This window comes from Perissodus microlepis, chromosome 14 (genome assembly GCF_051167445.1).
Source record: "Perissodus microlepis isolate ML-2025 ecotype Zambia chromosome 14, ASM5116744v1, whole genome shotgun sequence".
Classification (NCBI taxonomy): Eukaryota; Metazoa; Chordata; class Actinopteri; order Cichliformes; family Cichlidae; genus Perissodus; species Perissodus microlepis.
In genome coordinates this window covers 26,498,482-26,511,195 of record NC_140474.1, presented here as the reverse complement: position 1 = coordinate 26,511,195, position 12,714 = coordinate 26,498,482, and the positions used below count along the sequence as shown (strand labels likewise).

General features: G+C 43.2%; 1 protein-coding gene across 1 annotated transcript in view; it reads left to right on the top strand.

Moving 5' to 3' along the window:
- dner (delta/notch-like EGF repeat containing) overlaps window positions 1-12,714 on the top strand; it is a 77,699-nt gene that overhangs the window by 38,227 nt on the left and 26,758 nt on the right. Inside the window, exons 2-4 of the mRNA XM_084950830.1 lie at window positions 3,978-4,322; window positions 4,421-4,518; window positions 10,225-10,388. Of these exons, the coding sequence (XP_084806956.1) occupies window positions 3,978-4,322; window positions 4,421-4,518; window positions 10,225-10,388 (607 nt within the window). The remainder of the gene's footprint in view (window positions 1-3,977; window positions 4,323-4,420; window positions 4,519-10,224; window positions 10,389-12,714) is intronic.

Below are 12,714 nucleotides of genomic sequence, written 5' to 3'. Positions count from 1 at the left end.
AAACTCCCTCATCCATGTTTTTATGGACTTTGCTTTGTGCACTGGTGTGCAGTCACGTTGGAACAGGAAGGGACCATCCCCAAACTGTTCCCACAAAATCGGGAGCTGAAATCGTCCAAAATGTCTTGTTATGCTGAAACATTAAGAGTTACTTCTACTGGAACTAAGAGGCCGAGCCAAACTCCAGAAAAACAACCCCTCACCATAATCCCCCCTTCACCAAACCTTATAGTTGGCACAGTGCAGTCAGACAAGTACTGTTCTCCTGGCAACCACCATACCCAGGCTCGTCCGTCAGACTGCCAGACGGAGAGGCGTGATTCATCACATCTCCACAGCTCTAGAGTCCACTGGTGGTGTGCTTTATACCACCGCATCTGACATCTGATTTTATACTCCTGTGGCCATCAACGTGATTGAAACACGTGAACTCGGTGATTTGGATGACTGAGTAAAAAATGTTGGCAATGTAGTGTGTCTTCATGTGTGTGTGTGGCATGTCTTTAAAAACAGACTCATCCAGCACCTCCACCAGGTTAAATTGTGGCTGTCAGTGCTTAAGTATTGTGGTTGTTTCCCTCCATCCAGCTGTATTGATCTTTTCTCCTCAGGGCGGCTATCTCAAATTAGCAAATAGATCACAGCACCTTGAGAAGCAATTAATTTGGCCTCGGAGGATCTCTTTGTACTGTGTGTTGGAGCATGTGGGGATATAGATAAAGGAGCTAATGTGGGTTATTATCAGCTGCTTAGAAGAAATTGATTCACATGGTTAGCCAGACCCCAGGCATATGAGCGGTCTGGTGCAGCAGAACAATCAGAAAAATGATGCAGGAAGACACATAAAACACGAATAGCTAATACACCAAGCATGTCAGGACATCATGATCAATCTGATATAATTCTGCAAACCTGTTTTCAGTTAATGCAGCTGATAAGAGTGATACTGGGCAGAACTGTGCCCACAGGGTCACCAGCATCTACGTACTGAAGTGATAAGAGTTACTGCACACACCTCCCCTGTCCTGGTAAAAGATCTGATCAGGCAGATAGGTGGTCTGTTTTAAATGCTTATGAATCTATTTCAAGGCTAACTTACACGTTACAAAAACAGACTAAGGACATTTTTATTGAATTAATCAACTGCAGCTCTACACCTGTACAGCTTCCATTGGAATTAAGAGTGTAAGCAGCAGCCAGGTGCTGCTGCTGATCAAATGCACTTGAGTAAATGATCAGCAGCAAGTGTGAGCACCTCCATGAAAGCAGATGTTCTGGCGGCGTGCAGGTCTGGAGCGTTCAGGTGTGTGTAAACACAATGCTAAGAAGGAAAAGCATCAGCAACATGCTCAAAGCAGCAACTGTTACCTCCCTTTAACAGTCTGGGAAGGGTTATAAGTCCATCATTCTACCATGAGAAACATCATTTGTCAATGTGGAAGCCATAGATGTCCCAGGAGTGGACATCTGGGTAAATTCACCCTAACAACAGACTGTGAAATGCTCAGACTGCAAAAAACCAAGAGCTACATGTCAGACTCTACAGGCCACAATTGTTCTGACAGTACAATTATAAAAATACTTAATCAGTATAACTTATTTGGAAAGGTTTAGACTTAGATTTTCAAAATTGGATTTGAAGAACCACAAGACTTCTGGAAGACTATCCTTTGGACGGATGGCATAAAACTGGAGATGTCTGGTTATAATGCACGGGGACACATCTGGTGAAGTCCAAAGACCATCATACCAACTGTTCAGCACGGCGGTGGAGGCGTGGTGATTTGGTCTTGTTTTGAGATCCTTGCAGCAATTGAGACTACTATGAACTCTTCTGTATACCAAAATATTCTAGAGTCAAATGCAAGGCCATCCGTCTGCTTGGCCTAATGCTTGGCTTAAATTGGGTCATGCAATAGGACAATGATCCCAAGCACTGCAGCAAATCTACAACAAAATGGCAGAATAGCAAAAGAATCAAGGTGTTGTAATGGTCCAAAGTCCAGACCTCAATTGAAATGCTGTGGAAAAACTTAATGAACTGAAGCAATGTTGTAAAGAAAAATGGGCCAAAATTGCTGCACAATGGTGTGACAGACGGATACAGTAATACAGAAAATGATAACTGCAAGTTATTGATTCTACGAGGTACTGAATCCTAGGTGTGTTTAGTTTCTCTTCTTTGAAAAACTAAGAACATCCAATCACGTATATTGTCTTTTTGAAAGTGAATGAACCGTTTTGGAACTTTTGTTTTCCAGATGATCTACTCAGCATCAGAAATTTTCAGACAAAAATGACCAAATCTCCACAGCTGAGGAGCTGGAGGCATTCACTGCAATATTTCTGTAGATTATTATCAACCAAAAAAACATTGAATAAATTCTGTTGGCGCTGACGCAGTCGTACAAATGTAGGCAAACATCTAAACCTGACAGTTTTTTAAAGAAAGTTCAAACACGAACTTAACTTTATAAAGATAATAATGTTCACTTTGATCAACTCTGTCAGAGAAGCATTGCTATAACTATCTCTATACTGAGGCTTTAGCTTGAGGTGCTTCATGCTACTAGAATACTAGAAGACGAGGCAGCGCAGGATTGTATCACCTCTACTTTCAGCCTTGGAAAGTCTTCACAATAAGCGACAGGGATTTTTTTTGTCATGCAGATTTTACCTCATTGGGTCTGGTCCTGTTGTGCTGTGCTTGAGCACATTTCGTGCAGCCTGGATGGAGACATTTAGGATGGAGGGGGGAAAAAAATCAGGAGTGACACACGAAAAAGGTCATGAGCTGGACTCTAATGCTTCCTGCAATAAGGCAGCATTGCTGTTCTCTAAAGGTTGATAAACTCAATCCCCGGTGCCGTCTGAGTGCAGATAAGAGCAGCAGACTGTGCAACCACTGCTGAGCAGCTCGCTGGGACTGCTGGGACTCTCTGAGCTTCGGAGCAGGGAAAGTTTGATAGAAGCATTGCTTGTAAAAACCTGAGAGAGATTAGCACTAATGAGCTGTGACTTGCTTGCGGAGAGAGTGGACTGTTAATGATGCCTTGTTGTTCTGCTGCTTCTCACACATACTTAATGCTCACATCTTTATGCACTGAGGGTTTTTGGGTTTTTTTTTTTGGTGTGAGCATCATTCCCCTGCCTCTGTTCACCCTGATTTTCAGTTTTCAGCTGCCTTTAATAAAACTGCATCTACATTCATTCATATTAGACAGCTGGAGTCACAGATACCTGAGGATGTTGCAGGGAAATTGCTTTAAAAAAGAAAAAGAGGCAGCGGGATTAGAGAAGGCTCTGAAAGCCAAACACAGTGTGAGACAGCGAGCTTCATAAACGCGGCTTTGTCCCTTTTCACCTTCAACATCCACGCCTCAGTGTTTTCTCCAAATATGATCAATTATTGATGGGGGAAACCAGCATGAAGGAGGCTGTCAGGGTGCATTTTTCTCTTTGCTGCATGATGAGGGGGAAACCGTATTTTGGGACAAAGTGTAAGTGGGTCCACGCTGTGAGAGTGGAAGAATAAAATTATATATGCATAAGAAGGGATGGAAGAAATGCCGTCCCTCGACAATTTACTGGAAACAAAGAGTCCAAAATTTAATAAAAGGTAAAAGCAGAGATGAGGATATAAACAGGGAAGCTGAGTCAGAGAGCAATAAAAGAAGACGCTGAGCACTGAGGGAAAGGGAAATGATGAGTGCGAGCTTGGACTACTTATAAAATGTCTTGTCCTCCACATCGTTCAAGGGCCCGCTCCGAGAGCCCATTAAAACAGAAGCTGACTACTCTGTTGACATTTTGTGATTTGGATGTAAAAAATGATGTGGAGGCAAAAAAAGAAAAAAAAAAAACGAAAGGTGCTCGGGCAGTTGCAAAAGGACAGCAGTGAGAAGCATCTGAGTGTTTTTCGTTCTGTTTCTTCCTCTTGATGTTTTGCCGGTTATTTATTTTCTCCATTATCTCAGTTTTTCACAGACCCCTGTGCCAGCAGCCCCTGTCTCCATGGAAACTGCAGCCAGCGCAACGGCAGCGAGGAGGGGGAGCAGGCCTACACCTGCGAGTGCGCCGAAGGCTACGAGGGGGAGAGGTGCGATCAGATCCTGCTGGACCTGCCGGCCGCAGACTGGGACCCCGCCACCCCCTCCGCTCCTGAGCTGGCCACCCCGGTCGCCTCCACGACCATAGCCGCCACTCAGCCGCCGCAACCGACCACCGTCCCCACCACCACAACGCCGCCTCCTCCCACTCTGCAGCCATGGCAACCCAAACCTGGGCAGAGGTTGCTGGTAGTGCCGTGGGAGGCAGACAGGGTGAGATAACCTCTACAGTAAATTTAAGCTGCTGTAGAGCTTAAATTTAAAAAAAGTACAAAGATTTGATGCTGTGTGGCGATGCGTGTGTGTTTCAGGTGACCGAGGGTCTGCACTGTGTGAGTCCTGAGCTTTGTGAGCTGACATCAGGAACTCTGACTCTGTCTCTGGAGGTGCCTGAAGAGACGGCTGTAAAGTAAGAGTACCATCAAGTACCTTTTATAACTCACTGCCGTCCCCTTAGAGCAAGCTCTGATTAACCAGAACCACAGCCCGCAGGGCAAGCTCTACCTGTGGGGCCTTATTTATTCATCTCGCTCTGTTTCCGCTGTATCTGTCTGGTTTCTTTTAACTACTCGAGAGATGCCGTTTGCTCAGCAGACAGAATGACAGCTTAATTAAAATTTCCCAATAGAGATTCAGAGACCAAATAAATCTGCTTGGGAATATGAACCCGGAACATGTTTGTGTACATGAGAGCTTCTGTAAATTCAATAAACGCACACATTCATCCAACTGAAATAAAAAAATAGGTAGCAAAAAGACAGTTTGACACCAGCATTGTGTTTTAATCATGTGTTGTTGCTGCTAAATTACTCCAAAATAATATTAACACAGGGACTACGATTTCTTTTCACTCTGCCATTTCGGTAAACCAGACTTTAAAGGGCTTTGAGGTTAGCCCTTTAAAGTCTGAGCTGTAAAATAATTGCCAGAAAATTCCAATTTTTTTGAAAATGGAGTGTTTATTGAACCTTCTGCCTTTTTTTCAAACCTTGGTTCATGTGATGAGTGGGTATAAGTGGGTCAAAACCCTGTTAAGGGATTACCACTATGGTTTAAATACCTGGGACTCTCCATCTTTCAGTTTTAGAGGTGACGAAACTTCTCGGATAAGATGAGAAACATCTTCCTGAAACTTAAAGAAGTCCAGTCGCTTTCTTTCCAAGCTCCTTAGACTCCCTTAACGTGGACAACTGAGAACCCACACAGACAAAAACTAGTTTTCAACTAATCGTGAAGACACTACTTCTGTCTGCTCAGCTGTGGCATGCACTACACTGCATGTGAAACACACATGAGAGTACGAGAGTGTTGCGAACACTGGAGCTGGAGATGCTCTGCTCGACAAACCATGTGATGACATAATTTCAGAGTTCCCTAAGGATAGTCTTTTGCTTTTTATGCTGTGAAAAAAGTCTGTTTCATATCAGTGCTCTATCTGTGATGCACTGTCAGCCAATAATATTGACAAATGTCTCAGACACGCTCTGATGGAAACACCTGTTTGTGTGCAGTGCTTTGGAATTATTAGTCTTCTTCGATCCGTCCATCGTGGGGGAGGGCTTCAGCATATCCCAGCTATCACAGGCCGTGTAGACCCTGGACAGGTGATCAAAGTATTTTTGTAGTGGTGCTATAATGGAAAAAAAACTCCTGATAAAGGGGTTTGAGCTGTATTCACACCATATGTATCCTAAATCAGCTATTTTCCTGCCCTCATAATTCAGAGTGCTTGCTTAGCAGTCTAGTTGTAGCAGCAGAAATTTTTATTTATTTTTCTGATACTTACAACTCTTTCATTTACAACCAGGAAAATTTCCCATGTCAGCTTTTTGTAATTACCGCGTGAACAACATGATATGAACTTGTGGCATTAGCTCAGTGATGTGGAAATGCCCTCAGGAGAGGGTGTTGTGGGGAAAACTTTCACCTACAAGTGGCCAGTGATTGCTTTTCACCTCTGTGTTATGTGAGCACACACACACCAGAATCGAGCTTAAAAAACCATCTCAGCAAAATTAGCTCGGCTCTTTGGCTCCTAATCAGCAAGAGGAACAACAAAGCATGCTGTCCAGTATATCGGGCGCATAATTATCATCAAGATACATTAAAATAGATTCTGCTTTGTGCAGCCTTTCATCTGCATACTTGCATGCAGAAACTTTCCTTGGAAACCGAACACAGCTCAAAGATTTTTAAGCTAATTGCCTCCCACTTGAATCCCCTCGTGACTCGGCTCTTGCACGTAAGACTTTGGCGTTACGTGACTGAAAGTGCGTTCTGTATTTTCGGAGCTTGTTTGCTCGCAAACTTTCTTTCTCTTGCTCAGTAAATAAGGGTCAGTGAATTATGCTGAAGGAATGGTCAAGGTGAATGCTGGGCGTCCTTTATGTAGAACCTCCTTACATATTGCAGGCACGACTCGGGCCCCTCATCACGACCGCAGACCGAGAGCTGCGAGTTAATCAACTGCTGCTACTTTGTTTTCATACTGTATAATTGCACATGACATCTGAACGCACGCCCAGATGCAGGCAGTGAAGGGCACTCTTACAAACCTGACGCACCGTACTTAGGAATGAAGCAGCAATCCAAAAGTGGCATCGATTTAGAGATGCTGATAGTATGATGATGAAGCTTCAGATCCCAGAGAGGCCGGAGAGAGTAGCTGTCATGTCTCTAAACAGACGTGCGTACGCTGAACCTGAGTATCACTTGCAAGACTATGAACTGTTTTAATGCAAGCGCTTTGAATTAATAATAATCACTCTAGGTCACAATTATTCACTGGCCACGAAAAATGAGACAAATGCCAACATGAAGTCGAACAAAGCCTTACACACTCCCGACACGCATGAGTGTAGAGCATTCAAATGCAGGACTAGCTGTCAGATATCACCGGGCACATTTTCATTTGAAGATCCCCGGATATCTCGGCTCCTCATGTTGCGCCTCAGGCTGAAGCGAAGGAAAACTCATTTCAGCTACAAGCAGCCCGTCCACCATCTTATTACTGCAGTCACTGCTCGTAGCTTCACCTCCAGGCTCAGCCCCCCTCTTTGCCGCAGCGCTGTGGGACAGCCATCGTATTGATTCATCCAACCTGCCCTCGCTCCTCAGCTCAAACCTACAATATATCCTTATGGACCACAAAGTGTGCCCGGCAGATTTCTTTTTAAAAGCAAAATTGGCTTACTTAAGCAGTTCTGTCCTCTTTTGAATAATAAATTTAGTGCTGTGTAAAAGTCTTAGTCTTTAGTGATGTTTAAAAATAGTTTTCCAGGTTTTCTGAAGGTCTTTTTTTGGGCATTGTACGGTGGCCCTGAGAGGCCAAACAGACAGCAACTTAAGAAAACACCAGCAATAAGAAAGCACACAAAACACAGCGGAAACAGGAAAAACGACAACGGAAACAGGAAAAAAGAAAACAGAAATAGGAAAAAACTGATTTCCAAAAGCACAAGGGAAGTGTTTCTGGGGAGACAATAACCCGACCAGTTGCAGGAACCAAAATATGCTAAGAATTGTGCTGGGAGACGCTTAAAAGAAGTGGAGGATCTATCGTTTTTGTGAGGAAAGAAAAGATGAGCTGTAAGTGTGTTAGCCTAACCATTAGCCTAAAAATCTGTCATCAGTATTATATGAGTCATGATAAAACAAGCCTACCATGTTTTGGGTTCCTGCAACTGGTCCGTCGAGTTATTGTCTCCCCAGAAACATACCTGGCATAGTATGGGGTCTATCCTTAAGAAATCTGAGGAAACTGGAGAGTGGAAGACAAAAGAAAAGGTATCTACAGCAGGTGAACAGAATCTGAAAGTCAGGAAAAAAATCCAGCAAAGCGACCAACAAGACCCGAGAGATGCATCTGAGCCCTCAGTTGATCATCTACTGTTCACTGAAGCCTCATCAGAAATGGTCTCAGTGGAATGTTGGCTGTCAAGAAGTTATTCTTAAGGAAGGGAAACAGGGAGAAAAGACTGACGTATGCCAAATTACACAAGAACTGGACTGAAAATCAGTGACAAGAAGTCTGATGGAGCGACGAATCCAAATGAGCAATCATAAGGATGTATGGAGGAGATCAGGAGACAGGTACAGCAGTGAGTGTCTGCAACCATCTGTCATGGTTTGGGGCTGCGTTTCAGCCTGTGGTGTTGTGGATCTTGTCAAAATGATGGAAATACAGAATAAACACAGAAAAGTAGCATCACTTGCAGCAATTCGCTTTTTCTTCATAACAATGACCCCAAACATGCTGCCAAAGCACACCTGGATAGAAAAACACTGAATGAAACACTGCGTGTCATGGATTGGTCTCCCCAGAGCCCGGACCTCAACATTAGTGAAGCAGTGTGGGGTCATCTTGACAGAGAACAGAACAAAAGGCAGAAACATCCAAAGAAGAGCTTTGGATGTCCTTCAGGAAGCCTGAACTATTCCTGAAGACTACTTCAAGACATTATAAGGAAGTTGGACTAAGAGAGTTCAGACTGGTTATTAAATATTGAGCTTATTAGAATTGTATAAACTCTGTTTATGCCTCATATACTGTATTGCCAAGTACACTTACACATGTTATAATAAGTCCCTGCACCTATTTCCCATGACAGGCTGGCTCAGTATGTTTACACAGCACTACAAATATCAGTCTTTAATTCTGAATAATTTATTACCATTTTATATTTTTTCATGCCAGCAAAGTTGACTCTGATTTTTTATGTTTTAGTAATGAATCAAACAGCTTGTTACAAACACTCGTGTGTGCTTATTTGTCAAGCCAGGCACATCCCGTATCTGTCATTTTTTTATCCTAATTTCTCTGTAAATCTGTTTCATCTGTGGCTGAGTGTATGAAAAGCACACAGAGGTAATAATAATAATTACTGCTCTTATAAGTAACAAGTGTTCATTAGAACAGATACGTGACGGCGGGAGCTGAGAGCATAATCAGATTGATTTTTGTCTTTGTTAATATTGGATGGATTAGGTGTGGGAGTGGGGTTAGAGGGCTTCTCAATTGCATTTAAACAAGAGGAGGCTCATTGAAGCTGCTGCCTCTCACAACCCCCAGTGACAGATTTCACTCTGCTCTGCGTGGTGATCCAGCTCGGCTCAGCTCGGCTTGGCTCTGCTCTTTACTGTCTCTCGCAGCTGGTGGACCTCGGCGTCTCTGGCAGGAAACATGGCGCGCATTGTTCTTCTCGCTCTGCCCAGAGGGATTAGATCATCCTGCTGGCAGCACGATCCCCAGAACAGTAGGCCTCCAGATACGGGATTTACCCTCATGGTCCGTGTTGGCTGTGGCTTTGGTAGCAGTGAGAGATGGACTGAGCTCTGTAAATAATACTTTGTCTCATCGATATCATTTGGGTTGCTGATCTTGGCCTCTGCATAGACATTAATTTGGAATTGCTCAATAATAGGTTTGTCTAAGTAAGAGACAAAAGAGATCATTTTGGTGTCACTGGTATTTTTATGTGACTCATGTTTGAATTATGTGGTCTGCAGAGACCTCCGTGTCCCCAGGGGTCTATTTAATGGCTCAGTGTGAATGATGGATGCCAGCAACACTGGCTGTATTTCACAACTCTGTTCACAAGATTCACAGTGTTTCCACAAGAAGCATCAACCTCTCTGGCAGTCATTACTCACAGACCTGACTATGATCCCAGCTTGGACTCACCAACAGGAGGACAGTACTTTAATCATCGGGTACGCCGCACAAAATGTCCTTCGGTACAAAAACTGACTGACTGTTGAGCTGCTGTCGACCATGACGTGTGCACACGGGATGATATTTCACCAAACTTCTTCTTTTGAATAAAATAACCATTAGCAGAAGCAGGCAGCTTCACACAGAAGATTCATTCATGTGTCTAATATTTCAAGCTGACATGCTGACATTTTAAAAAGGTTCATGGCTGGCAAGATGGATTAAGCCCTCACTAGGTATACAGTAGCAAAAGCGTGCACTACGTGGATTGTGTTTGAGCACTGAGTCTTGAATTTTCTTGTGCAACCTATGATTTACACACTGAAGGCTGTAAGCGTTCGTCACGAGCTGGGAAAGCAGCCTCATCATACTTGACTCCCTTCCTGTCTCTGCTCCAAACAGGGTCGTGGTGAATGCCAGTGGAGCTCCCGTGCTGTGGCGAGTGAACGAAGAGGGTTTCCTCCGTTCGTCCATTTTGAACGGCACCACCATGTGGTTCCTGCAGGCCCCGGATGGACTGGTGGTGCCAGACCACTTGCTTCCCCTGGGACAGAACTGCTTCCTGAGTAAGCCTCTGGTGTCCTGGTACTTTTTAATAATGCCTTTTGGGAAATATTAGTATGCAAACACAGGAAACTACAATAGTGGACATGTGCCAAACATCAGCATGTTAGCATTTAGCTCTTTGAGGCAACCAGCCCTGAGCTGTATTTCTGGACACAGAAGCCAAGAATCTGGATTTGTCTTTACTTAAAGGCATCAAAATTAAACAGCCTTGAGAAGAACAGAGAATTTACTTTGTTATGAATAATTTCTTTAAAAAAGCTGGTAAATCCGGTTTGAGTATGTTTGGCTCAGATTGTATAGAAAATATAGGCATACGGTGCTTAACAAATTTATTCGACCAGCTGCCATAAAATCAAGAAAACACTTTTTTAAAATTGAAAATTATGTTGGTATTTTTTAAGCAAATATTAAACTGAATTCATGTTTTCATATCCAAATTTGAGCAGAAACACTGCAAATGAATTAGGCGCAACACTCAACCACTAAAAACAAATGTTCAGGAACGCAAGTAAACGGATGCAGTTTGGCATCGTAATCAAAAATAATAACGCACTTGTACTATTTTTCTGCTTTTTTTGGTAAAAACATTTAATTTGAACATTTCTAACCACAATGATTATAGCTATTATAGATTAAAGAGCTTGTGCTTATTGGCGGATTAACCATGACAGAAACATAACAAACAAGAGCTCAACTCCCCCTGAAGGACAGGGCCTATATCAAATCTGTGATCTCAGCATTGGTAATATAAAAATCTAGTGTAGCGAATTAATTAATGTCAAAATATAAAGTTAAAGAGCTCAATGCCCCCCTAGTGACTAATATATTGGTTCAAAGTTTGGAGATGATCCAATAGAAACTAAGATCTTTTCCTAATTTATGTGACTCTGACCCTTGACCCATAACCTTGAAGCACTACATACTAAAATTGCCTATTTTATGAACTTTGCCGATATGATTGCAGCAGAATTAGTTGAAACCTTTAGATTCTATAGGCTGTAAAGATTTTAAGATTCGAGTGTGTTGTACAGCGGTCTCCGTGCCCTGTCATATGATACATTACTTGATATGGTTTCTGGAATTTTGTTTTCAAGGTCAACTTTGACCTTGCTGCCTGAGAATGAAGGCCAAGGTCAAATGTTTAGCCCACCTAGGTACTCGTGTCCCCCAATGCTTGGTGTATTGTTGTGAAGTTTGAGGATGATCTATAAAAAAATTGTGGGAAATATAAATAGATAGTCCCTCGATGACCCCAAACCAGCCATAACTTTATTAAAACTAGATACATATTTACAGAGAATCGTGTTTTTTTTTTATTATTTAATGTGTAAGCAGTTCATCCAACAACCACAGAAAAGCTGAATTTGAAACATTGTCAAGAAGCTCCAAATAGATCATTTACAGCCGAGCCAAAAACATCAGAGGATTAATGAATTTAAATAAGTTGTAATTGCGGCGTTTATTCTTCAGTGTCATCCGGGGAAAATAACATAACATTTGCATATGTGAGTCAGAATGTTTTATTTGCATACCGAACAGACATTTATGCTGATATTCCATCTGTGTTTTAATACCGAGCTTCACACGGGCAGTTTTTGAGTATTCACAGAGTGGTGCCAAAAAACGATGGTGTGAGCTGCAGCGGGTGCCGCCGGGGGTTAATTGGAGCCTCGCTCCTTTGACTGAAGGGCTGGCTGACCCCTGCGTGTGCTCTACATACCTGATGCTGTTTCGCTACTCTTCCCGGCTGCTGACCTTGACACGTCTGGTAACTCGGTGGCAGCTTCACCGGAGAGAGACGGAGGGAGGGAGAAAGAGAAGGACACGGTGGCGGCGGCAATGACACTGGGGAGTTAAATCAGAGAGAAGAGAGGATGAGGAAGGATGGAAGAAGGAGAAAGAAGAGTTAGATAAGGAGGGAGCAAGGGAGGAAAGGACACAACAAAGAAAGGGATTAGAGGAAAGGATAAAGGGGCGTGAAGGAGGCGTGAATGAAGGACAATTTGTGGGAGAAGGATGAAGACGCAGGCGGTATCGCATTTATTGAATAAAAATGTTTGCAACAAAACCAAACTCACATCTACGCATGATTTTAAGCGTGCTGCATGTTTCCCTGCAATATCAGGGGAAAGGAGGAAAGACACAGGCACCCATCTACACATGGGACGGAAACGCCATGATGTTTGTGGCCATGTGCTTTCCTCGCAGTTTAAAAGCGCAATGACTGTGCAGGTCCGACTTTAAGTGTCATTGTGCTGACGATGATTCGGTCGGGGATGACGGAGGAACACGCGTCGTTTTATCAGGGCTCCGATTGGCCGAGGA